This window comes from Aythya marila (genome assembly GCF_965140915.1).
Source record: "Aythya marila genome assembly, chromosome: 10".
Classification (NCBI taxonomy): domain Eukaryota; kingdom Metazoa; phylum Chordata; class Aves; order Anseriformes; family Anatidae; genus Aythya; species Aythya marila.
In genome coordinates this window covers 3534944-3559409 of record NC_139051.1, presented here as the reverse complement: position 1 = coordinate 3559409, position 24466 = coordinate 3534944, and the positions used below count along the sequence as shown (strand labels likewise).

The 24466-nt window shown below is 37.6% G+C and overlaps 1 protein-coding gene across 1 annotated transcript in view; it reads right to left on the bottom strand.

Moving 5' to 3' along the window:
- Positions 1-210: 210 nt before the first annotated feature.
- LOC309881766 (contactin-3-like) overlaps positions 211-24466 on the bottom strand; it is a gene marked incomplete at its 3' end in the record, with an annotated part of 96607 nt that continues 72351 nt past the window's right edge. Inside the window, exons 8-21 of the mRNA XM_082768092.1 lie at positions 23200-23329; positions 21778-21928; positions 14674-14801; positions 13098-13273; positions 10037-10154; positions 8715-8873; positions 8484-8633; positions 7695-7765; positions 6595-6829; positions 6332-6447; positions 5465-5651; positions 2847-2959; positions 880-1048; positions 211-311 (exon numbers count right to left, since the gene is read on the bottom strand). Coding sequence (XP_082624218.1) covers positions 211-311; positions 880-1048; positions 2847-2959; positions 5465-5651; positions 6332-6447; positions 6595-6829; positions 7695-7765; positions 8484-8633; positions 8715-8873; positions 10037-10154; positions 13098-13273; positions 14674-14801; positions 21778-21928; positions 23200-23329 — 2004 coding nt within the window. The remainder of the gene's footprint in view (positions 312-879; positions 1049-2846; positions 2960-5464; positions 5652-6331; positions 6448-6594; positions 6830-7694; positions 7766-8483; positions 8634-8714; positions 8874-10036; positions 10155-13097; positions 13274-14673; positions 14802-21777; positions 21929-23199; positions 23330-24466) is intronic.

The following is a 24466-nucleotide window of genomic DNA, read 5'->3' as shown; positions in this document are numbered from 1 at the left end:
TATTAAGGCATTTTAGATTCCTTTTTAAAGGATTTGCTAAACTTTACATGATATTTTTACTTCATCCTACAGTGAAATATAAAGAATTTAAAAACACGTCAGAAGAAAAACATGCATTAACCACTGCATTTTTTTTTAAAAAAAGCACTTTTCTGTAATAACTGATTCTTTTTTTTTTTTTTTTTTTTCTCAGCAAATGAAAATGCATCATCACAACACTGAATTAAGAGTCAAGTAAAATATTGTTGGTAAGAAGCCGGAGAGACTGAATATATTCAAGACTGGTGGACCAGAACCTCTTGCATCCATACCTGTGACAAATGAAAAAGGTAAGGATTAAATGAAAGCATGAGTATCTGCTGTATAAAATTACTACTCTTATTAGATATTAAACAAAAATTACTGTAAATTTATATTTTTGATAAGCAATGAAAATTAAAAAAAATATATATTTTAAGCTATAAAAATGCATTTCAAGATGCTGAGACTATATGAATAGTCTTTACTTTCCAGATAATAATAAAAAAAGAGAAACATTTTTAAAATAGTGTTTTTTAATACCAATTTACATGGTAATTTACCAATTCAATAGAATGAAGTTTGTCATGCATAAGGGCATGAAGATTGTTAATTGCTTTTCTTTTTATGACTTTATTATCATACAATATACAGGCTTTATTTTTTTTCCTCCTATCAATAAGGACTCAATTCCTATAAAGATAAGCTGTGACAACTGCTTAGTGTCAGCTGCAAGGTTAGTAATGCTTCACTACGCTAAGGCAGAGGCAGTCTCTTTGTACTGTGGCTGGTATAAAGCAGGTTCTGATATCTGAGGACATAAGCACGTGACAAAACAACAGTGATTCAGCTTCAACATACTTGCTAGTCTGGGAATCAGGATCTGATCGCTGCTAGTACCATCTCCACCATCAGTTGTTGCCCTTACTTCTATAATGTAATCGTCATTAAGCTGGAGCAGAATTTCAGCTGTTGTCTTGTCTGTGTTCAGCACGTTCATATTGGTCTGACTGCTTGTCCTGTACAAAACCTGCAACAAAAACAAACAGCATCTTTTGCAAAGCTGTAGTGGGTTATTTCTTCCAGTAGCACCTGCCATGCAATTTTTATTAACGTTTCTTGAAAACAAGGTTTTAGGTCTTTAAAAAAGGTCTAATTTTTGGCTAATATTAAAGAGCAGAATTGTATTCAGTATCTAGAGAAGTAGTGAAAGAAGGTAACATGAAACAAGGGCTTTTATTCCAACCTTAATCTAAAATGGCACAATGTATAATAATAATGAATAATATATTCTGTTGAGTATCTTAATAACGTATTGTTCTATAAATTACTCCACCATTTGGAATACGTCATTATCTAGATCAACTACTTAAGCCACCACAAAGTATGAGGAAGGAGATAACAAGTCAGAATGTGAAAATTACAGACCATGTTGGAAGATGTTCTGCAAGCACTGATTAATTATTGCCATGAAACTTAACTTCATACGATGTGCTATGTCTCAAACAACAGGAGCTACATCTAAGGGTCAAGTCCTCTCTACTGAAGTATGATCGGACGAGGGATTTAAGGGCAACAACAGCCTCTCTGCTGGTCTGTAGGCCTGATGAGCCAAAAGAACCCCTACTGCCGTTGGTCCGCCTAAGGACAAGGATGTGATCCAGCAGTTATATCCCTAAGAACATACACATCCAGCACATTTCCCTGGCAGAGCTTCACAAACTTGACAATCAGGTAAGCCTGGGAGTTTCTCACTGCGGTGCAAAACTCAAAAAAAGGCAATCCAAACTCTCCCAGAATAATGGCAGTAGTAGTGGACAGCAGAAAATGCAAAGCCACTGGAATTATATACATGATAACCTGCCACCAAACCTTGTATTCATCTAAATTACAGCAGTCTCTCAGAACCTTCCCAGCTCTGTGCTACATGCCACCACTCTTGGGACATATTCCCTAATGTCGTGCTTTGCTGAAAAAAGCTCTGAGGGACACAACCATATGGCTGGCTTGCTCGACGCCTGCGCTACGGCTGCTCTTGTGCTTTCAAGGTCATTTGTTGGATGTTCTCTGCTTGACAAACCAGATTTCTGTTAACTGCAGTGTCCTGGCTTTCGGGGATAGAGATGACACCCCTAAATGCTTTACTTGGGTAAAATTAACCAGCATTATCAAAATTCAGCTTATTGTTATGTATTTAGCAATGCTTTCAATGGGGAGACCTGGAAGTGCTGTGGGAGTCAGAGGATGCAACTGTACGTTGGATGGTTTTAGTTCAGCTACCTTCTGTGCTAGATAAAGCTAAGTAAACTTTAAATATGTATTTCTTGCCAATAGAACTGAGAACATTGAATAGTCAGATCTTCAAATAACTCTTTTATACAGGTATGTATCATGTGGGATACATCTCTACACTGATCATCAAGAATATCCTCAGCAATTCTCGTAAGTATACTTAAGACACATGTCATATTTAAATACTTGTACATTTGTGCACTGATCAGCTTTGGAATAAATGTGGTGATGTAGTTTCTGTGAAGACAATGAGCATGTCTCACAGTAGGTAAGAAGAAAAAGGTTTAGTAATATGAGAAGTACATCAGTTTGATATACAGTACTAATAATTCTAGTTGGCCAGCAATGGAAAGCATTAATGGACCATTAATGGTAAAAGGCCTATGGTTTGTGAGACATCGTTAGGATATGATTAAAATCTAGAAAAAGGAGACGGTACTGAAATACGCATCTTTTAAACTTACTGCCTTCCAAACAGACAAGATAAAGAAGTGTGGATTGCTTTCAGATACTCTGGTGGTGGTCTTTTTGCTTACCTTATACCCAGTCACTTCAGACTCGTTCTCCATGGCTCTTACTTCTTCCCAGTTGAGGATTACTCTGGAGTCAGTAACATTCCACACGATATTTCCTGGTGGTTGACTGGGTGCTTTGAATACATAATAAAAGCATGACTTTAATTTAATTGGCATTAGTGATTTATTCTACAGTAGGAAATAATAGCTCAGGTAATTGACTGTCATTACATGTCGGATGTAAAAGCAACTCAAATACAGCCTCGTCATTTGTACACTTTATGGTTCAGAGACTAAATTGAAAAAACAGAAGGAAAGAGAAATAGAATGGCACATAAATGTTATTTCTGAAGTTGTATTATCTGTTGATGGTCTTTCATTAAATGTTGTCAAACAAAAGCATTTGTCTAAGACGTGTGATCAGTTAGAACATACTCTAATGAGACGGGCCAATGATGATAATAGACAATATCTATTGTTAGTATGTTTTAAAGAATAAGCAAATACTTCACAATAAAATTTTAGGCAAATTTAGTCTTGGTGAATATACTAACCTATATGCTATGCTGATTTCCTTAAACATGTTTGTAATGTACAAATACGTGACAGATTTCTTTTTGTTGTTAACTTGAGACAAGATTTTGAAATGCAGTCTGTACCATTTCAGTAATTCCAGGTGGAACAATAGCGGGCCAAGCAACGTTTTGGTTTTATTGATCATTAACAACCTAGGAGAAGTACGCTTTTAGCTGTATACTTCAATACATCTTGAAACTGTCATGAAAGGTGAAGGTAAGTACAAACCTCTTCAGATGCCTCAAGTTGGCTTCTCAGAAAATGGGTCATGTAGTGAACCACTCAACTATTAAAATCTTTTCTAAATGTGTTAAGAAAAACAATTTACTGTTGCTGTCACCTAGTGGAGGCAACTGCTGCTTAGGTGGACTGCTCTAAGCTTTGATGCTGAAGACATCCAGTATTAAAAACTAACAGTGGTTTTATATAGTCTTGTGCATGTGCTCATGCTTGTGTTTTTAGTTCTTCCCTTTATTTTTAAACTCTTTTGCACAAATAGCTCCATTAGCCATCAGATAAAAACCCACCTGATTATACTGCTCAGCACTACATGGACAAAATGTATGACTAAAAGTTACAAGAATTAAAGTCAAACAACTGTTCAAAGATCTTTTTTTTTTTTTTTCTTTTCTGCATTATTTGCCTCATTCTAAATACTAAATAGGATTCAACCTGATGCACTACTAGTCAATTTGTGTAAACTTAAGAGGAAATTGTTTTACTCCTGAGATTTGAGTATTATAGCATAGATAAATAGTTTACACACTCAGACATTAATGCTGAATTTGAGAAGAAATGAGTCACACTCTTAAATCCAAAACTAAGTATTAATGTCATCTGAAAAAATGAAGAGTAATTATATATAAAAACTGTAAGCCTCTATCTGCCACTTGACTTATAGAAGTGATTCAGAGGGCTCCAATCTGCTTCAGCTACGCAAATCTCCAATAATCTTTGGTGTTCAGAAGAGAACTTAATGTGTAATAGATAATTCCAAATTCCAAACTATTATTGTAACTATTGCAATTACATGTCTAGTACTAAGTATGCAAATAGTGACATGGATTTCTGTAAGACTCCTTGGATGCTTAAAGTTAGTCATCCACACTAATATTTCTCTTAATTACAGCTGATGGACAGAACATTATGTTGCAATGGCAGAAGATCTTGTTGTATTTTAAGACCTATATATTAAATAATATTAAATAATTGTAACATCTTACCTTATAAACTCAGGCAGATCTTCCAGTTAATCTGAGTTGTTTTAGTCATTGCTGATAGACAGTGACACTTATTTCTACATCTAAAATTATTATTATTATGAATGTATTATTTCATAACATCGATGATACAACTACTTTTAGTAGAAAGACATGAGTAATTATACCAGGGAATTTGACCTTTTATACAGATTTAATTGTACATTCTTGTGAATCTGGAAGAAATATGTCAAAGTTGATGACTGATTTTGAGTTAGTTGTATTACAATGCAAGAGCATACCAAACACATCTCATTTGTAGAAAAATTAGTGCAGCCTTTCACAATCTGTTCTCCAGCTTCATTTCTCCTTTTTAATAGAAAAGTGGCTTCTTGTGTAACTTACTTCTTAAAGGGGAAACAATGGATGTGAATGGTTGTTTTGCATGAATTGTATGAGGATCATTACGCTGCAAAAGTCATACCGTAGAGAACTTATAAATATGTTATAAAACCCTGGCAAATTCAACAAGTCACTGTTTATTCTTTCCTTTTTTTTTTTTTTTTTTTTTAATATTAAATTCTTCCAGCCACTAGAAGAATATAAAGGTTTTATACAAAAAAATTATGTGTCTTATTTCAGCTCTACTGGTATAGCTGAGTTTTACTTACTATTGTGCTAAAGTAGCAGAGGTTAGAAAATAGAAGATCTATGCTTGACTTACTTGTGTAACTCTTATGGTCTGTATGAAAATGTAAGTCATTTTTGTGTACCGTGATTCCCAGTAATGTGTCTATTCTTCATTTGCCTGCAAATGCTAACATCCCATTATGCCTCTCTCCACCATACATTTGAAATACTTACGTGTCTTTTTTGTGGTAGCATTTACTGTGGCACTAAAGGGACCCGCTCCAGCACTGTTATAAGCACGGACAGCTGTGTAGTATGCCAAGTTGCTCTTCAAACCTGTTATTCTTATTGATGTCTCATTCCCTGCAGCTTTCACTCTGTTTGAAGATTCTTCTTTTCCACCATTATTCCAGTATCTAACCTAGTAGATACAAAACAAAACTATTTAAAATGTTGAACGGAATGGAGTTTTTATCTACAGCATTGCATTTGACTCCTTTAGGTGCATTTTTTTCTCAGCTGAAAAAGGTAGAAATACTTAAAAGTTTCAAAAATATGTAAACAAAATTCTTCTTATCCATCTGCCTTTCACGCTTGCTGCTCTTTTGACTGTAGAAAAAAAGAAACTGAAATATTAAATGTTGCTTGAATTAAAAAATGACAACCAGAGGAAAATCATTACTTCATCTTGAAATAAACAAATTAAACTCAGAAAACTGTATCTTGCAAAATAGTTTCTACAAAAATAAATGCAATTCTGAAAAAATGTCAGTTTGAAAATACTGTTAAACACATGACTCATCATAGAAGGCAAAACAATTTCATTCTGTATTCATTTTCAAAGATGCTTAGAAGAAAATATCCTTTTTCTGGGTGAAAGTGGGGGCAGAGAGGCAGCAAGACAGGTGGTAATCTTCTGTAAATTAGGCATTACTAGACTCTAATACTCTAAACCAGTAGCTGTTTGCTCTGATTTTCAATTGCTTTTATGAAAAATAACAAAAATAAAAAAAAAACTTTTTTTTTTTTTTTAACAGATCCTTGATTTCTGAACAGTGATTGGGCTGAACTCAGGACTTCATGTATTTTAAATGAATTTACCTCATAACCCAGTAGCCTTCCACTACTCATCTTCCAGGGAATGGCTGTCCAGGAGACTTCGATGGCTGAGGAGGACAGGCTAGTGGCTGATACGCCAGCAGGAGCTACAGTAGGCTCTGTAATGGGAAATCAAAACACGAGAGATCAGCAACATTGGTAATGGTGCAAATATGTTTACATTCTAGTTAATCTTAGTTGTATCAATTGTTGCTATGTTCTCTAATGAACCAATGCTTGTTAAATAGCTGGAGAGAACCACATACCTTCTTCAGCTGAAAAAACTGTGGTTACTGAACTAAACGGCCCTTCTCCTTTGTTGTTATAGACCCCAACTTTGACTTCATACGGTGAAAAGGGCAAGATGCTTTCGTTCCTAAAGACGTATCTGGGGGTGTCAGGAGAGGTGACTACAGTCTGTATCCATGTTGTGGTGCCAAAGGGGCGGAAAGCGACAACATATCCAAATCCTTCTCCATTTTGTAACTCTTCAGGGATGGGCTGTGAGAAAAGGAAACAGTGACAGAAGTCTGGTCTGTGACGTTACATACTGCACTGGAAAAGCTTTGCAGAAGGAAAGTGCCACCATGCTAATGCACAAGGTTGTAAACAGGTTCTGGTACTACATTTGGGATCATTCCATCAACAAATCAACTCTGGTACAGTAGAGTGAAACACTTTCTTTTGAACCTATTGTAATGCACTTCAAGAGAAGTTCATACATCTCAGGTATACGCCTCGTTTTCCACTAAGTGCTTAGTTTTAAGGCACCATTCAGCAAACACTTATTTTTAATTTCTAGTCAAAATTCATAGTTCAAAAAAATTAACTGTTTAGTCAATTGTTGGAGAATCCAATACTACCTTTGTACAGTGGCTTATACCTTCCCCCAATGTGATTATGATTAAGTAACCACAGGGAGTCATCAATATTAGTACATAATAGTATGTTAACATTTTTTAACTCATTAGAAATGGGATACGTAACTTAAAGTAGTAGCTGATTCTTTGTATGGGTTAGCACATGCATTCACAGTTAATGGTAACAAAGCACAGACTGTAAAGTTGCACTGACCAGCACAATGCTTTGGCTCCACCTTTGAGCAACGCCCATTTCCCAGCCCAACAATTGTTTGAGAACAGAAGCCATCACCTTAGACAATAACTAAAGTTCCTACTGATCGCAGTCTAGCACAGTAACAAGCGAAGGAGGGAAGGCAAACGTGCATAGCTCACATAGCAGAATGTTACCAAGCACATATACATCCTAGATGAGAAGCTGCTGCAGCCAGGAAAACTCATCTTTTAAGAACAGTTTGAATGAAAACAACCATTCTGTGAAGAAAATTGCTTGCCAGAAAACTTACATCCCATGTTATGACCAGTTCAGACCTGCTGCCGCCTCCCCCACTGACTTCAGATGGGGGAATTTCAGGAACTGTGAAAAAGAAACGTACAGCTGTCTGTGCAGTATAGATAGACGAGGTGACATCTTATAATGTTAACCTCATTCTTTGAAGCTAACCCAGCAGTTTTCCTATTTCTTTTGCAAATCTAGGCAAGTGCTTTTGAACCAGCATGAGCATGTCCTGGAAAGGGCCAGCCCCTTCATTCAGCTGGCTTTTAACCTCCTTTGCGCGGACAGGTATTTTTCTCAATGTTTTTAGAACCTCACATATTATATGCCATATCTGCTTTAATGTTTATGAACTTCTGGCATACTTCAGATTTTCAACAGAGTTAACTCATGCAGATATATCAGGCAATGGCCTTATTCCAAATACCACTGGGAGCTTTAATTGATGTGTTCTGAGCTACATGCTTATTACATGGAAGGTATACACTGACCAAACACTGGGAAGGGGAAAAGTAGTCAAAATTCACCTCTTCCTATCCATTAACATTTTTATATTCTGCAGCACTAACTAAACAGACAGCTTTTGGCATACTAAATACAGTTGAAATGTATTTAAATGTTATGTGTAATGCAACACAAACTGTCCCACAGCTAAATGGAAAAATCATCAACAAACTAGTTATAGACTTTTATATTTGATGGCAATGCCAAGCCTGTTTGCAGTGAGCCAAGGATATGATTTTTTGGGGGAATATATTTACAATTCTTGAATTAAAAACAAATAAAAGAACCCACTAACCTGCCTCTTCGGTTCTTACTTTTTCTGAGGGTAAACTAGGCTCTCCACCTCCTATTTTGTTACTGGCAACTACACGAAATTCATATTCAACCCAAGGATTTAAATCCACCACTGTGGTTGTGAATGTTTTTCCATCAATCACATCTGGAACTATTAAAAAGAGAAAAAGAACCATGATGTCCCCTAGTCAAACATATTCCAATAGAACTTGTAACAAGAATTGTGTTTTACCTGTTGTAACTCGCTGCCAGCCAACTGAAAAAGGTGTTCTTGCTTGTATGGTGTACGTGGTTACTGGGCTGTGATTATCTGTGCCTTCTTGCCAGGAGATCTGAGCTGTGGTATCAGTTATTTCATCCACTTTCACATGTTCAGGGGGCCCAGGTGAGCCTAGGATAAGATTGAAAAAGAGAAGGTATTTTGTAAAACCAGTACCCTGAAAATCCCTAAAATCTCAGTATGGATTCCCGTTGTATTGAATACTGTGCAAGGAAGAAAACAATTTAGCTTGGAATAAGAATATATATACATATATATATATATATTTTGTTTTTAACATTCACTAAACTTGCATCTGATAAAATAATTCTGAAATAGTAACCCTAAACTACTTTACAGGTGACAGGGTTTTGTTTTAGTTCAAGTACCTTTATTCAACATGATTTCTGTACCTTTCCACGTTGTCTGTCTTTTACTTTGGTCCTTGATACCCTCTTTTAATCTACTATTACATCTCTGCAGTCTGCCAATTTGTTATCTACAGCTGTTTTAGTGTATGATGTGCCGTAGCAATTTTTCAGCAGACCACCTGAGCAGCACCCTAAGCAGCTATTCAGTCAGGCAAGTGTCCTGCTGCATTCTGGAGAAATCCTCATTTTGGACAGCCTAGGGGAAAATGCTGGTTTTGTTTAATCTGCACAAGCAAACAGAGCTGAAGTAACTACAAAAGCAATTATAAAATACATGACATATTTTAAAATACACGGAATAAATGTTGATTGCATAATGCCCATTCCTGGATTACAGATTTTCTCTTGCAATAAACGTAGCTGCATCACCAGCAATGAAAGCTACAGGTCAAGCTTAGCTGCAAGCATTCCTGCTCTGGAAAAACAAACAACCCTGCATTATATACTTCAAATTTCAGTGTGTCCCTAGGACAAAGCCCTTCCTAGGCTTTGGCAGCAGATGCCCATTTCATGGGAAGGATGCTGGACCATGGAGTCACCAACCCCATTCAGTCATTTAGCAGAGGCAGCAACTCACAACCACATCACAGCTGCCAGTGCTAAGTTCCCACTCATCAGTGACTTGAAGGACTGTCAATGAGAAAAGAGGACGTCAAAATTTATTATATTCTTCAAATATTAATTTATCTGGGAAAAAAACAAGCTTCATCCCAAACTAAGCTAAAATTCTAACTGCAAGGCAGAATCGCATAATTCAAGTCACAGATGAATTGGTTTTGTAATCTACATCATCAGTGGTTTCTGTAATCTACAATACACAACAGTAAGAAAATACAATTTACAGTAACCGAAGCTGAAATTTACCTCGTACTATAAGGTCTGCTGCAGATGCTACACTATCCACTTCTGTCTTCACCATACAAACATATTTTCCACTATGTTTCAGCTGGATGTTTCTAATCATTAAATCTCCTGATGCACTCTGTCAAAATACAAAGGTCTTAATATTAAATCACAAGGTCGTTCATTTAAGCTCATATTTTGCAAGTGGAGAAGATATCAGCCAAAATAGCTGAAGATAAAGTTGCCCTAAAATGATTAGGCAGAAAGTATTTTTTCAAGAATAATTTATTTTCATGGAGAATGCCATTACTTCAAATAAATCTAACAATATGCAAATCACCTGTGCCATTTTGTCACAAGCATTTCTTTTTGAGCTTGAGTCTAGTTCACTGATGTCAACATCTGTAGTTAAATTGTAGGCTGCACATTAGTATGTCTCACTCACAAGCTGAAAACAATTCTGCCTGCTTCCCTTCCATGCGTGACAATATAAATACAATGCCAGGTCTTCTATGAAAACAAAGATGTAAGCATTTAGAGGACAATCCAGCACTGATTGCTTACAATACCCTAAAAGTTAAGTTGAAAGCAATCTAAAACCTATCTACTTGATTGGAACTGGATATTCAGGAAATGATCAGCAACAGATACAAGCAAATCATGTTCTACATGTACTACATTTAGCAAACCTTGTTTAAAATTTGGGCAAAGGGGACTGTCAAATAGAATAATTTTACTAAAATTAAAACAAACAAATAAAAACAGTGAAATATTAACACTGCATTTTAATTATTTATGGGTATTTTGGGGAAGCGTCCCAAAGTATTGTGGAAAATGGAGAAGTGTGCAGCAGCAAAAAAATACAACGAAGAAGGCACTCTCACCTCTCATGGCTCTGCAGACCATTAGCAGTATCCACATTCTTGCCTAGCCAGATTAAATCTTTGTCAGTGTGGACAAGTCCAGGTGACAGTAAGGTCACCTTCCTTTCTCCATGCTAGATGGAATACAAATAAGAAGAAGCGCGCGCGCAGTACCAACACTTGCTAGAATTGCTTTTGCTTTTCCTGACTGCATAACAATGTCAGCCAGTGCCAGGCTGTGCAAGCAGGTGATACCAGGAACTACTTGGGAATCTGCTTGCTTTGCCATCCCCTTTGTATAAATTGTTTGTTTAACAAAAGAAGACCAGTACGACAGGGTTACATCCTATATTTTTCTAACCATCTGCAAGACCAGGTGGTGATCCCATAACGTTCCCACTAATAACTACATGTTGGGGACCTCAGGCATGCATGCCAGGGACATCCAAGACATCATTACATAGGAATCTATTCACTGAAAAATTATTTTCCTTTTGCCATGTTATCCAACAAAGCTGAGTTACACACAGGTATTTTCATTTAACAAATACTCGCTGTGACTTACTTAGGCTTATTTACTTACTGCGATTCTCATGCAACTCAACAAGAAATTACTCCATCACCCTTAGTGGGATCCTGACAAAGTCTACAAAATAGTCTTGTAGTAACATAGCTAGTTTTCTACTTACAAGCCTCAATCCCTTCTTTACGCAAATAATTTTAGTTTTGTTTTTTAATCTCTTAAATATTCTGTATTCAATAAGAACTCCTCGTTCTGTCCCTTATGACAAACTCCCAAGAAAAATGTTCCAGATTCAGAGGTCTGAGTTAGTCAGTACTCACTCACAAATTTTCTTCAGGACTGGCTGAGAATTTTCTGTGAAAAACTGATTTTTGACGCTTTTTTTTTTTTGTTGTTGTTGTTGTGGGAAGGATGTGGGAACGTAAACTTGGCTTTGATTTGGAATGATGTCTGTGTTTGTTTAAAAAAAAAAAAGCTGGAATTTTTAGTGAGAATACATATTTCATTTTCCAGTCAGCTTATGAATCCTTAACTGAGCCAATAAAATGGTAAGATTGAGGTTCCTGAATGTTTTTAACCTTTCCAGTCTCGTAGCACTATTTGTATACACGACAAGAGTACAGCTGGGGGGAAATATTACTAAATAAATAAAGGCCATGTAGCAATACTGGAAGGTAACGGGCTATGAAATCTGAGCATTCCCATTACAGCATGACAGATGGTCAGTTTGTAATTCTAGAAACATTTCTATCAAAATGTACATGATATACGAACATCTCATGGCTCTTACAAGGAAATCTCATCATCTCCACATGCAGGTGTGCTTTTATCAATTGCAAGCTGTGGAACAGTCCTGTGTGTTTGGTGCCTACTGATTAAATGCTAAATCTTTTGATGTTTTACAGGCAAAAAAAATAAGTTAGGTGCTGAAATTTCAGAGTTTCACAGACAGAAGTGTGTAACCCACAGCTATCCCTATAGAACATAAGATCTGGCAAGACATGAAAAAAAACTTTATGAAGGCTTAAAATGACCATTTTCATGCTGATGCTCAGCTGCCAGTCTTTTTATTACTTGGCCATGGCTTGCACTGAAATAAGGCCCATTGCTGTAATTGATTATATCTTTCATCTATCTTAATGCTTAACTTTTCATATTTTGATTAGAAAGCTAAATTCTGAAAAACATTACTTTAACCATTCCCCCACCAGCAGCATTGCTTCATCCTACATTAGAAATATTTAATGAGATTTATGGCCTCCCTCTCTCACTGGGGGAGGCTCAGAGAGAATGGTGAGGAATACGCTAGGGACACAAGTGTAGAAAAAGTAAGGAAAGATGTGATTTTTTGATTAGGTTTTTGGCTGGAGCTCACAAAATCTGAGTTGAGTTCCTCAATCTGTCATTGCTATGTTTCATGTGATCTTTGGAAAATCATGTAGGGACCGACTCAGATACAGAGGTAGGCACTTACAGTACTTCAGGTCTAAACATTAGGTGTCTGTACAGCAAGTTATGTGCAGCCAGCTAGCTCAATTAGTAATTTCTCTCCAACATAGAAGAATGTTCTACAGGCCCAAAAGAGAAGAACCATCTTGTTTTTAAAATAAAATATGTTTTTATGTTGAAAAAAGAACGTGTGCCTGTTTGTGCTGCACAAATCTATAAGGGAGTGAAGAGACAGTTTCGAACTTACCCCCCCAACCTTCTCAAAATGGGAGGCATCTTTTTTGAAGTCGGTGAGCGTCCCATTGAAATACCATGTGAAGCTGATGTCCAGGATAGGATCGTGCTGAACCTGGCAAGGCAAGACAACACTTTCTCCAACAGTGACATCCATGTTTGAAGGTGCCAAAGTAATCCTCGTTGGCTCTGTTGAGAGCAGAAATATCAGTTATTGGATTTCTGTATTACTGAGCTTTGCCTGCTACTAATTCTACCATGTTCTTCAAACCTGATTAATGACTGTCACTTGGAATTATGCAGCTGGACTATAAATGCCACTGACTGACCTCGCTTGTTGTAGCATTGCATCACTGCATATTTACCAGGTAGATTTTATTTTACCAAGCTAAATGCACTGCAAACCCCAGCAATGAAATTACCATTCAGAAGCATGTGTGGATCTCAGCAATAACCCACAAGTTTTGGAACAGGAAGCTTTAGCAGCAGCCATTGGGAAAATTAAGAGGTGGGAGTGGGAAGAAGAGCTAACAAAACCTGGAAAGTAGAGGAAATCTATATAGGGTAGGATTCATTGGATATTTGGGCCCATATATTATATCGAACATAAATACTGTCATTAAGAATAGCTGCTTGCAATTCCTGAATCATAATAACGGAAAAATATCAAGTACTGTAAATACCGCAAAAAATAAATTTCATTCCATAAATCCTCTGTACATAATCCTATTATTTGTATAGAACAAGGCATGAATCATTTAGAAACAGACTGAAAATCTGTAGCTGTTAATTCACTAAACAGAGTAATTCTGTTTGGATCTATGAGATACATAGGATATGTAATGCAGTAGGATATGAAATAATTTTGCATCTGGAGAATATTTCAGATATTCCAATCTTCAGAAAATAACATCATGAGAAAAGTCAGTCTTCAGCTAAACTTCACAAACCACTTGTCCTTTTAATCCAGTATCTTAGACAGCAGCTAGTAATGGATGGCTTGGAGAAAGGGGCAAGAACCCTTTTAACAGTAATTATATACACAATTAGCTTTTGAAGACTTTTATTTTACTGCCTGTGGAGTCCCTGAACAGTCCTGCAGCTGGAGCTTCTTCCATATCTTTTTCCATAAACAAGTAAATGTATAGTTCCTTAGCACTAAAGAGGTTTTTGGACTAGATTGTATAATGACCTTAAATATTTTTGGTTGGCATGAATTGTCTTTTTTTTTTTTTTTTTTTAAACAAGTTAAGAAGTACTTAGAAGTATAATTCCATTGTTTAGTATTTAGGTAAGTAAAAGAGTGGAGGAAAGCATTCAGAACTTCCTGATCTGAGATCCCAGGGCTAAGAAACATCTCTGCCAACGAGAGACCATCCCTCAGTCTCTTTCCTGTCAACTAATCAAACATCTGTTCTTTTATTTTTATATATTGTTAAATGCATATCTTCTCACAGTTTACTTTCAGTGTATTTGTTATTCGTTCAAAGAGGAAACAGCATTCACATCACTGCAGACTTCTGTTGCGAAGTTTGCAGTTCAATGTAAATCATCGTTCAGATGACCCCCTCCCTTTCCAGCTCACCCACCTGTAACTATCAAGTTTGTCGTCCCACTGGCTGTTCCAAACTGGTTTGCTGCCACACAGGTGTAGCTACCAGTGTCAACTTTTGTCACGTTGGCTATTCTCAGTCCTCCATCCTTTAGGAACGTGATTCTGAAAGACATTTTAAAAGAAAAAAGATTTATAAGTTGCCACATTGGTTTGTAGACACAATGTCTGAAAACTCATCCTGTTATGCCAGGTAGATCAAACCGCATCAACTACCAAGCTGGTGTTTGGAAGTTTTGATGCTCTGTTACTGATGGTACGCACCAGAGCTGCACCCCTCCTTCAGTTCCTATTTTGGGCACCAGGAGAACCAATGTTTAGGATAAGTACTTGCGTACGTACCTGAGAGAGACCCCACATTAACTTCATCTTTTCCAGCTGTAACAAGTGAAACTGGAATAATTTTCAGCTGCATCATGTTGTTTACAGTCTTGCACGGCAGCTTTGAAATAACTCTTACCATCATGGTGATGATGCAATAGAATTTTTGATAAGCAATCCACATTTTGCACTTTCCAGTATTCACACGTACGATACCAACACTGGACTCACTGAAGTCAATAGCTCATTTGCACCACTGACTCCTCAGAGCAAGATTGAGCTCATGCAAGTATAAACTTTGGTTTTGTTTAGAAAACAGGCTCAGACTTCATGCTGTAGCATACAGCAGTGACCTGCAGACAGAGGTATGCTTTGTGGGGGGACTTGAGGGAAAAGATTCCCTCCACCCCAAACAAACTCAGGCAGTGAGAATCATGCCCAGTACACAGATAGCATGGAACAAAACAGAAACACTCCTAAAACTGTAAACCGAAGGACATGTGCATTACTGATACACTTTAAGAGCACCAACATCCCAGTAGTAAAGTTAACATCCCAGACAACAGTGCTGTAAGGACCTAAAGGTAAGGTTAATTTAATTCCCTCTTTCTGGGCCTCCCATCTGTCATATCCTTAGATGCAGGACCTTCCACCAACCGAGAGATAACCTGGAGCAGCTACACAAGCAGCTGTATATAAAAACGTTCAGAATAATTGCAAGGAAAAAAAACAAAAGTAAACAACGGTTTCCTGATACACCTGAGCCAAAAGAGCTTCAGAGCTTCTATCTCAAATCACACCAATCCATTTCAAAGGCATCAAATGAATCACGGCGAGGCTATGCTGTCAGGTCCCTAGGCACCTTAGCTAGCAGGCATTTTGGAAACGTCCCAAACACCCCACGTCTAGCTAAACAGAATCAACAGAACAGCAAACAACGTTAATACTCGAGGCAAACCTCTAACCGCATTAGTTGGAGAGTCTTACACAGTTGTCAGAATGAGTATAATCGGAGCAGGCGGCAAACGCCATGGAACTTCACATTGCTGTCTTCCCTCTTCAGAAGAGTCATGTGGATTTTTCGTCTTCTTGCTTGCATGTACTTCATTATTAACCTGCTGCTTTATTCAGTACAGAATTAAATACACACCCCTGCTGCTTTATTTTTAGTATACGTGAGGCAAATTTGTACCAATAATTTGTCCCAATTGAGATTCAGTCCTCTACACTTAAATACACATTACAAGAAGTAGCTAAGAAGGCTGCTGCGTTTAGCTGGGAACTGGGAGCCCTGCCTTTCTCTTGAAACCTGTCCCAAGCCTGGGCTAAGCAGGATGCCCGTTTGAAGCTATGAGTTCCCTGCTCTTCTGTCAATCACACGCTGCACCTCCCAGCTCAGCATGAGCAGTGCTGCATGAACCTGCCTGTGCTGTGCCAGCTGATGAAGGGTAACGCAAGCAGGGAAGTGCAGCACTGGCTGCGGGGCAAGACTGGGAAGACTTTCTGGACTGAAATTATGATTGCAAGGAAGCTACTTAGTTTTTGGACTTTCTAGCTACCTGTATATCCTGCAAGGGCTTGTATTGCATCATTTACTTTGAAGCAGTTTCCAGCAGAAAAAAATCTAAAAACAAATAAAAAAAAAAACAACGGGGTTGACAATGCCGTAGATCAAACAAACTAAAAATAGAGTATGGGTATAAAATAGAAAATGCCTATTGTTTAATTAAAGCAAAACACATTTGGAGTGCTCTGAGCTATCTTCAAGCCTAGCTTGTCTAAAGTAAGGAAGCAATAGGCTTATTAAAACCAAGACAGAGTTAAGAATCAAGTTTTTTGTTTTCAGAGTTATAAACAAACAAAAAACCCCCAACAAATCAATTCAAGAAAAATTTTATAATCAAAACAAAATCTTTACCGGTGAATTGGAAAGAGCAACTCTTTACTTTTTCAAATAGAAAGCAGTACATGCAGTGCAGCTTATGAAAACACAAACCCCAGAAATAGCTCTACCCCTTCCTGCTGAAGCATTAGAGAAACTGAAGCTTTTAGTACACTTAAAATTATTAGATATTCACACGCTGTTACAAAACAAACAGACTGAGGCTGGCCTGCTGCCAGGAAGCGATCTAAATTTCTAACACAGAAAAATAATACACCCTTTAGTGTTCCCTGTATCTACAAGAGTTTTTCCAATACATTTTGCTAAAGGCCAGCAATTTTCAAAGTGAATTTCATGACCTGCATATTTGTGATGCACCGGCAAACAACAGAAACTTTTAGCCCTGTAAAATGAAGATAATTGGCTGAATAATGCTTTGGCATATGTGTTAGCACAACTGGAGACTGCTTTAGGACCTATCTGCTCCTCAGATCAAAACATGATTGACAAAAATGAAATCATTCTCTTGAGCAAACCTGTGGGAAATCAGTCTTTGAGAAGACTCTTTTCTCCAACAGTCAAATGAATGGCATAAAAAATACCCACAACAGCTGCATGTCTTAACTCAGGTCCACTCTTTTATGCTCCTTGACTGAGGTCAAAAGAATGGGAGAGGGATTAGCCAGTTTTAGGACTCTGCAGTTCCTGACTTGAGAGGCAAAACTAGGAGAGCTTTCCTGTCCCCTCTAAACTAGGAAGGTGTATTTGGCATTACAGGCCTTCCGAACAGCTGAGGGACTTCAGTGAGGTTACAGTCTCTCTTAATTCCACCCAGTATGTAGGTGTGTTTTACTCCCCAGATTATCACTTGGTATCAGTTACGTTAGTCACAACTGACCATGACCATGATCCAACTGTGGAACAAGCACACACACTTCTAATACTGATAAATTATTTTATTATTGTTACGGACTGCACCTTATTTTCAATACTTTCACATACTGAGACAAATCTCATCTGGGATTAGAGGGCAAGCGATACTCCAGGAAGCCAATCTGAAATCCGTTGACCCCACTGTCTGTCTGTAAGAGCATTCCAGCTATTCCACGTTCACTGTCCCCATATTTGCTTGCTTAGAGAACTGTGACATCATGATCTAGAGCCTTACATATTTTTACCTTATTCATCAAAGCCCATTAAATGGTAGTGTTGGTGCAATACAACCACACACACTGCTGAGGGCCAGCATAAGCCTCAGGATCCAAGATCCCAGCTCTTCCGAGTCAAGGCTGCCACCTGAAATTTGGTGTCATTAATGCAACTGTTAACTAATGGAAATCTTCTCATCTTCCCATGAGAATACTTTATTGCTAAAATAACAGATATAGCTAAAATAAATAATCACTGCCTTCTTATATTTGTCAGATTATTCATCAGAAAAGCCAAGTATTTTAGACCTTTATTAATCTGATACCAAACATAAATGTATTACTTTCCAGTTCGTAACTCTTCAGTACAAAGGATCAGTGAAAAAGTGGGTCAAAACTGCTTTTTATATATCAAGCAAATTCCAACTAAATTAAACCAGATTACTTTACAAGAAAGCCAGCCAAAATAAGCTCTTACTGAAGTGCTGGTAAGTAAATGTGTTGCTTTCCAGATCACAGCGTTTCAGATTGGAACGCAAAATGAAGTAAAAATACTTAATTCAAACTGCAGTGATGATAAAACCAGTAACTGATCCTTATAAGACTTATGCAACATTTTATCAGGAGCAATTCCTCTTCTTTTCTTTCCCCCTTAATTTGACATCATTTTGCTGTAGTTAAAGATGCTAAAACTAAAAGTTATTTTGAGAGACTTGCACTGCAGTGCTTCTTAGTGAAGTTAAAGTTTGCAGTATCTTTTCATCTTTTTTTTTTTTTGTTTTCTCTTGGTAAATTTAGAAAGATCTAGGAATAAAGGTAGATTGGTTTACATGTGAAATACTGCACTGCATCATCTCACAATCTTAATCTTCCTCCAGCCAGTTATTAGAACATAATATAAATATCTTTAAAGAAATCTTTAAATGGGTTATTTATCTAGGACCTGGCATATTTTAGTGCCTTACGTTTTTGATGGAGATGCAAATTAAACATCAAGTGCAGTTAACCTCTGTTAAAACATCTAATACTCAATTTTTGGAGGATACAAGAAAAATAAAAGCCCATCCATTAGGAGATGGGGTGTCTTAGGCCAACTTTCAACAGAGAAGGTGGCAAGTCTGTCCCCCTAGAGACCTTGGGGGCTGTGTCTATCATCAGAAGAATCCACCCCAGAATTATTTACAATAAAAACCACCAGGTTTAATGACTGCAGATATAATATACTTTACAGAAAAAAAATAAAGGCCGTATTATATGAGCTGGTTGGGAAGGAACAGCCTAAGTAAATACAAGTGGCTCCTAGTATGGCAATACACACAATAACCATTAATACAGGGTAAAAATTGACCTGTGCCAGATAATCACAGAATCCTAAACTCAGCACCTGATTTGGAATCATTGAAGACAAGAAAACTATTGCTAATTCTTGATAATCATGCTCATTACATCCAAAATGATTTGTTTCAGCGGTTCAAAACTATTTTGGAGAGAAATATTTCTTGCTTTAGTACCCAATTCATTTAATTCCTGTTTTTTGCCTTTACTTCTGCATATTCTACAGTGATCCATGCACATTAATGCTGTCTACATTCCACTGTTCTTCATTGTCTAGCTTTCTTTATTCAAGATATTCTAAAAAAGAGTCACATATTTTGCAAAACTAACAAGAAGCAAGATTGTATTCTTTATGTTGAGCTATTTCTCAGTCCAGAGGCTCACAAATCCATTTTGACTAATATCTTCTCCTCTTCACAAGATATATGAGATTCAGCTCATTTAATTAAAATTTACTGAGTCATTATCCAAATCTTCTACATACCAAAAACGCAGCATCATTTAAAAATAAATTAAAAATACAAGCAACAGTGCCATCAAAATGAAGATTTTTCAGGCTTTACAAAAGTAATGTGCTCAGTATCCCCAGTGAAACGTAACATCCCGTACAACAAATACTAAGGCCCATTACACTACAAGCAAACCTACCAAGCCAGCAAGAATAGAGTTTTAACTGCTCAAGGACAAACGGACTGGGGAACTATAAATGTACGTATCTACTTGGGATACAGGGCAAGAGCTGTTCCCTCGCAGGAGCCAACTTCCAGGAAGGAAGCAACCTGCTGCACTCTTAAGACTGTGAATTATTCTCTGCTTGCTCTCTACATGCAAATGGGAATTGTAAAGTGAGGGGAAATCCTTTCCCTCAATCTCTTTCTCAAGGAGTGCTCTATGAAAGAGCCTGAATGCTACTGTATGTCTGAGGTCCAAATGTACTTAAGCTTGTTCTGCCTCTCCCAGGTAAAGAGCATGCTGGACCTGTGTGCCCTGCATTATCCCTTCTGGGAACTCACCGATCCCTTTCTCTGCAATTAAAAAAGCCACTCTCTGCCCCAACACACCCCCAATACAGACTTCTCCCTTAGAAATTTAGTTAATGGTTGAAAAATGTACTGCTAATTGGAAACCCATTCCTGAATTGGAAGAATTGTAGAACTGCAAGGAATTAATGAATTGTAATTATCCATAGCAGACAGTAATGAACTACAGGGCTTTCTGCAAAGAATCACATTTCTCCTTTTCTCTGAAGGAAAGTGGACTCCATTTAGATTAATTCAGGAGTACTGGCTTGTTATTATGTTCCCTCCGTAAGCCATTTATAGTGTGTTATCAAAAATTCAGTGGGAAACACTTTGGGACATATTTTGGAAATATCTGCACTTTGCAGAACTAAAAGCCCTAATTTGTGTTTTCAAGCAAATGCGTAAATGTAAGCAGGCAGCATTATGTGTGCTCAAAGCATTTTCTGAAACTGAACATTACTTGCTTTTGCCTGCTGCCATTGCCACGACTGAAATCAGTGGGTACAGCTTTTGAAGGGCAATTCAAAGCAACCGTTAAGACCAGATCCGGTGTCCGTTCAGACAGAAAGATGACAGATCACCCCAACTTTACACCCACCTCTGCACAGTGATACTTGTATCACTTTCCTAAATGTGCACAGTTAATTTACTATACTTGTATAGAAGCGGTTTGCTTTCCAAAGTGTATGTGTACAGGATGTTACACTTCTGTACAGAGGTTAGACATCGCTAATCTGTCACCATTCAGCTCAGTTGTCTGGGTTCATTAGGTCCCTCTAGCAATTACATAGCAAAACTTGCATATTTTCATGTATCTTTTAAAATATATCTGTAACTTTGAGTCATCTTTGTAATAACTTTCCCCAGAAAAGCAAACACAGTAGCAGAACAGCAAAAATCGAAATACTAGAATGGTAAGAGTGCTATTCTAGACCTCCCAATTATTAATTTTTGCCAACTGGAAATTTATTTCTTTTTTTCTTGCTGTTTCCTGGTCACATTATCATCGTGGCTGTAATATGCCTCATCCGTCTCCCTGCCAGTGTTTTCAGAGAATTTTGCTGAAGGCTTTTAGCACTGTTTTATACGCTTTGCCTTTCCAGATTTTCTGTCAGTACCTGATTTTCTCAAAATGAGGTGAAACCCTACATTACACTGAAATTAAAAGCTGGCCCTTGACCTTAAAGCCATATACATGCTCTCTTGGTGCTCAGACATAATGACAATTAAAAAAACAACAAAGCTCCCCCAGCTTGGCAGATTCCAGAGAGGCTTCACAACTATTTGGATCTACAGATGATGTTATTGCATAAAAAGACATTAAAAACACTATTTGTAAGCTTAAAACAAATAAACCAATATAGACTTAATACCTTTCATTTTCGTGTAGCTGCTCACCTCCCTTCTTCCAGGAACATTTGGCCTTAGGGGAAGCTTTTGGTCTGCATTCAAAATCAACCGTGCTGCCTATTTGAACCTGAATCATTTTCTTCATTGGATTCTTGGAAAAATCTGGAGCAGAAGCTAAAACAAAAGGGATACGAATAGTGAAATAAAGCATCTTGAATTATATTAATGATATTACTATTTAGCACTTACATGACACTTCTCAACTTCCAAACATAATTAAAAACACGAATGATTTAGATAATTCAAACACATCTGCTGGGCAATTACTCGTTTCTCCTCCTTACACTGGTACAAAAAGTAAAGGTTTCCATTTTGCAAAGTATGTCACCTAATGAAGCACGCACGTAAGATCATACTGACTTTATTTGATCTGAAGCTCACTGAACCCAACGAGCTTCAAGCACATGCCTAACTTTATGCTTTGCTGAACTTGAGCTTACATGACTTGTCTAAGTCCAGTGAGGGCAGTCAACACCATTAAAACTCATTAAAACTCATTTAAACTCAAGGAATTGTGTGGCTTCTATTTTCATGTCAGAGTACAATGCCACATCAGGTACGTTAAATGACACAAAACTACAGCACAGCTCCTTCTGTATTGGGTGTAGCTGATATTAGCTAGCAGTTAAGAAAAGGCACATGGCTTCTATCTATGTCAACAGTGAACTTTGGAAGGAAATTCAGTATTTTAGGAGAACGAGATTGAGCGAGCAGTCTGCTGATTGAGTGTAACCTTATACAATATAAAGGAAATAACTCATGCCCTGAAACACACTCCTCTTACAGGCTTAGTTTTGATATCAATCTTCCTATGTTGGAAGCAGAAATCGCACAAACATATCAATGCATATGGCATTCTGCAAGTTCACCATTTCCCTCAAATAAATGGTTGTCATTTATTCTAGACTCCAGCACGCATCATTTGAATGACTGAATGACAATTCTTTGTCCCCTCGATCAAGAACGGCTGCACACAAGAGCAGCCTATTGCTTTTAAATGACATTGCTCCCCTGGGAACGCTGGAGCCACGCTGCAGAAGGTCAGTGCAGCTGAGTGATGTGCTGAGCCAGTGCTGATTCCAGACCCTGTGAGAGGTTTTAATCTCCAGGCCTGTGTCCAAGCCCCTGTGTCTGCTTTTCCCCTACTTAATAATGTATCTGTGTTCTGTTCTAAAGCAATGAACGATTGGACTGCAAATCCTCTGGAAATAGATGAATAAAGTCCTCGGCACTGCAGATAAAAAGATATTAGGTTGCCAAAACTGTTTATTTCAGTCACAGCAACTGAGTGAGTTATAAAGTAGAAATAATTACGAGGTGGAGTAGTGGATGGGGTGTGGAGAGGGAGAATGAGGTCTTTGTTTTAGTAGAAAGGAAAATCTTACCTACAACCCTGAGCTCTGCACTCGAAGAGATGACACCATGTTTATTTTCAGCTATGCATTGGTATCTGCCAGAATCTGTCAGATTTAGATTTGATATTGTAAGTGCACCATTTTCAATTTGGATCCTTCCCTGAATATTAAGAAAAATACCTTTATTGATGATATATTTCCTGTGAAAAATTTAAAATAAGTAAGAAATATGAATAGGACAGCATAAATATGATAAATGGGGTAGATGTAACAGCATATATGTGAGAACAGTTCTAAAATAATTGATATGACCATATCATGGTATGGCAGCGCTGAGATTTAGCAATGCAGCGTATAAAATCAATTCTTCAAATTTGCTTGGTTTCACAGAGGCTTTTTAGCCTCAAATACCCTCATATTTCCCCAGAAATGTGGACAAAATCATACTAAGCACCTCACAGCAGACTAGAGTATCCAAAATATACAGATGGCACTGGCATTTCATACTATTTAGAGATTTCACACTTGCCATTTGTTAATGAGCTCTCTGTAATACTATGCAGAAAAAATTCCAACAGTCATTAAAAGGAAGATGCATTTCAGTGCCTCAGAGCTGACAAAGCTACTGAAGTATAGGGTGCTTCTCACCTCGATACTTCTTGGAAAACTGTATGAATTATGGTAAGTGACTGCTTTGAAGGATGGAGTGATAGGAGCTGGTGACAAAAGGAACCAGTGACAAAGACAAAACTAAAAGAGCTTCTCCTCTGGGGAAAGACAGAGAAACAATAATAAACAGAGGGACAAACTGCATTCTTAAAAACATTTTCGGCTTTTTTTTTTTTTTTTTTTTTTTTTTTTTGAGCAGAAGAGCCTAACAAACGCCTCAGATAAGGCTCCTTAGGCCTAATGCAGCAGTACTCCCTCTTTGCCCTTTCTGCTAAGGGCTGCTTACAGCTAGCCCCACTGAAGAGTGACTCTGGCTAAGGCAGCTCAGCTCAGCTCCTTCCCTTCCTAACAGGTCCCAGTTAACTGCAAGGTGCTCGGGCAGTTAGACAAAGAACAAAACAGGTCCTAAAAGGAACAGGCCTGAATCTCCACATCTTGATTCTATTTCTAGCATCCTGAGCTGCTCTTATTCTTCCTTACGTCAGATTCATTTATGGGGAAGAGGAGCTTAGTGGAACAACCCCAGCAGGAAACTTTTGTGGAGCAGACCCAGCATGAAGAAGGATTATTGCAGTAAAGGAGCCAAAGACAATTCATGATACACAAAGAGCTCCTCTTCTGCTGCCTC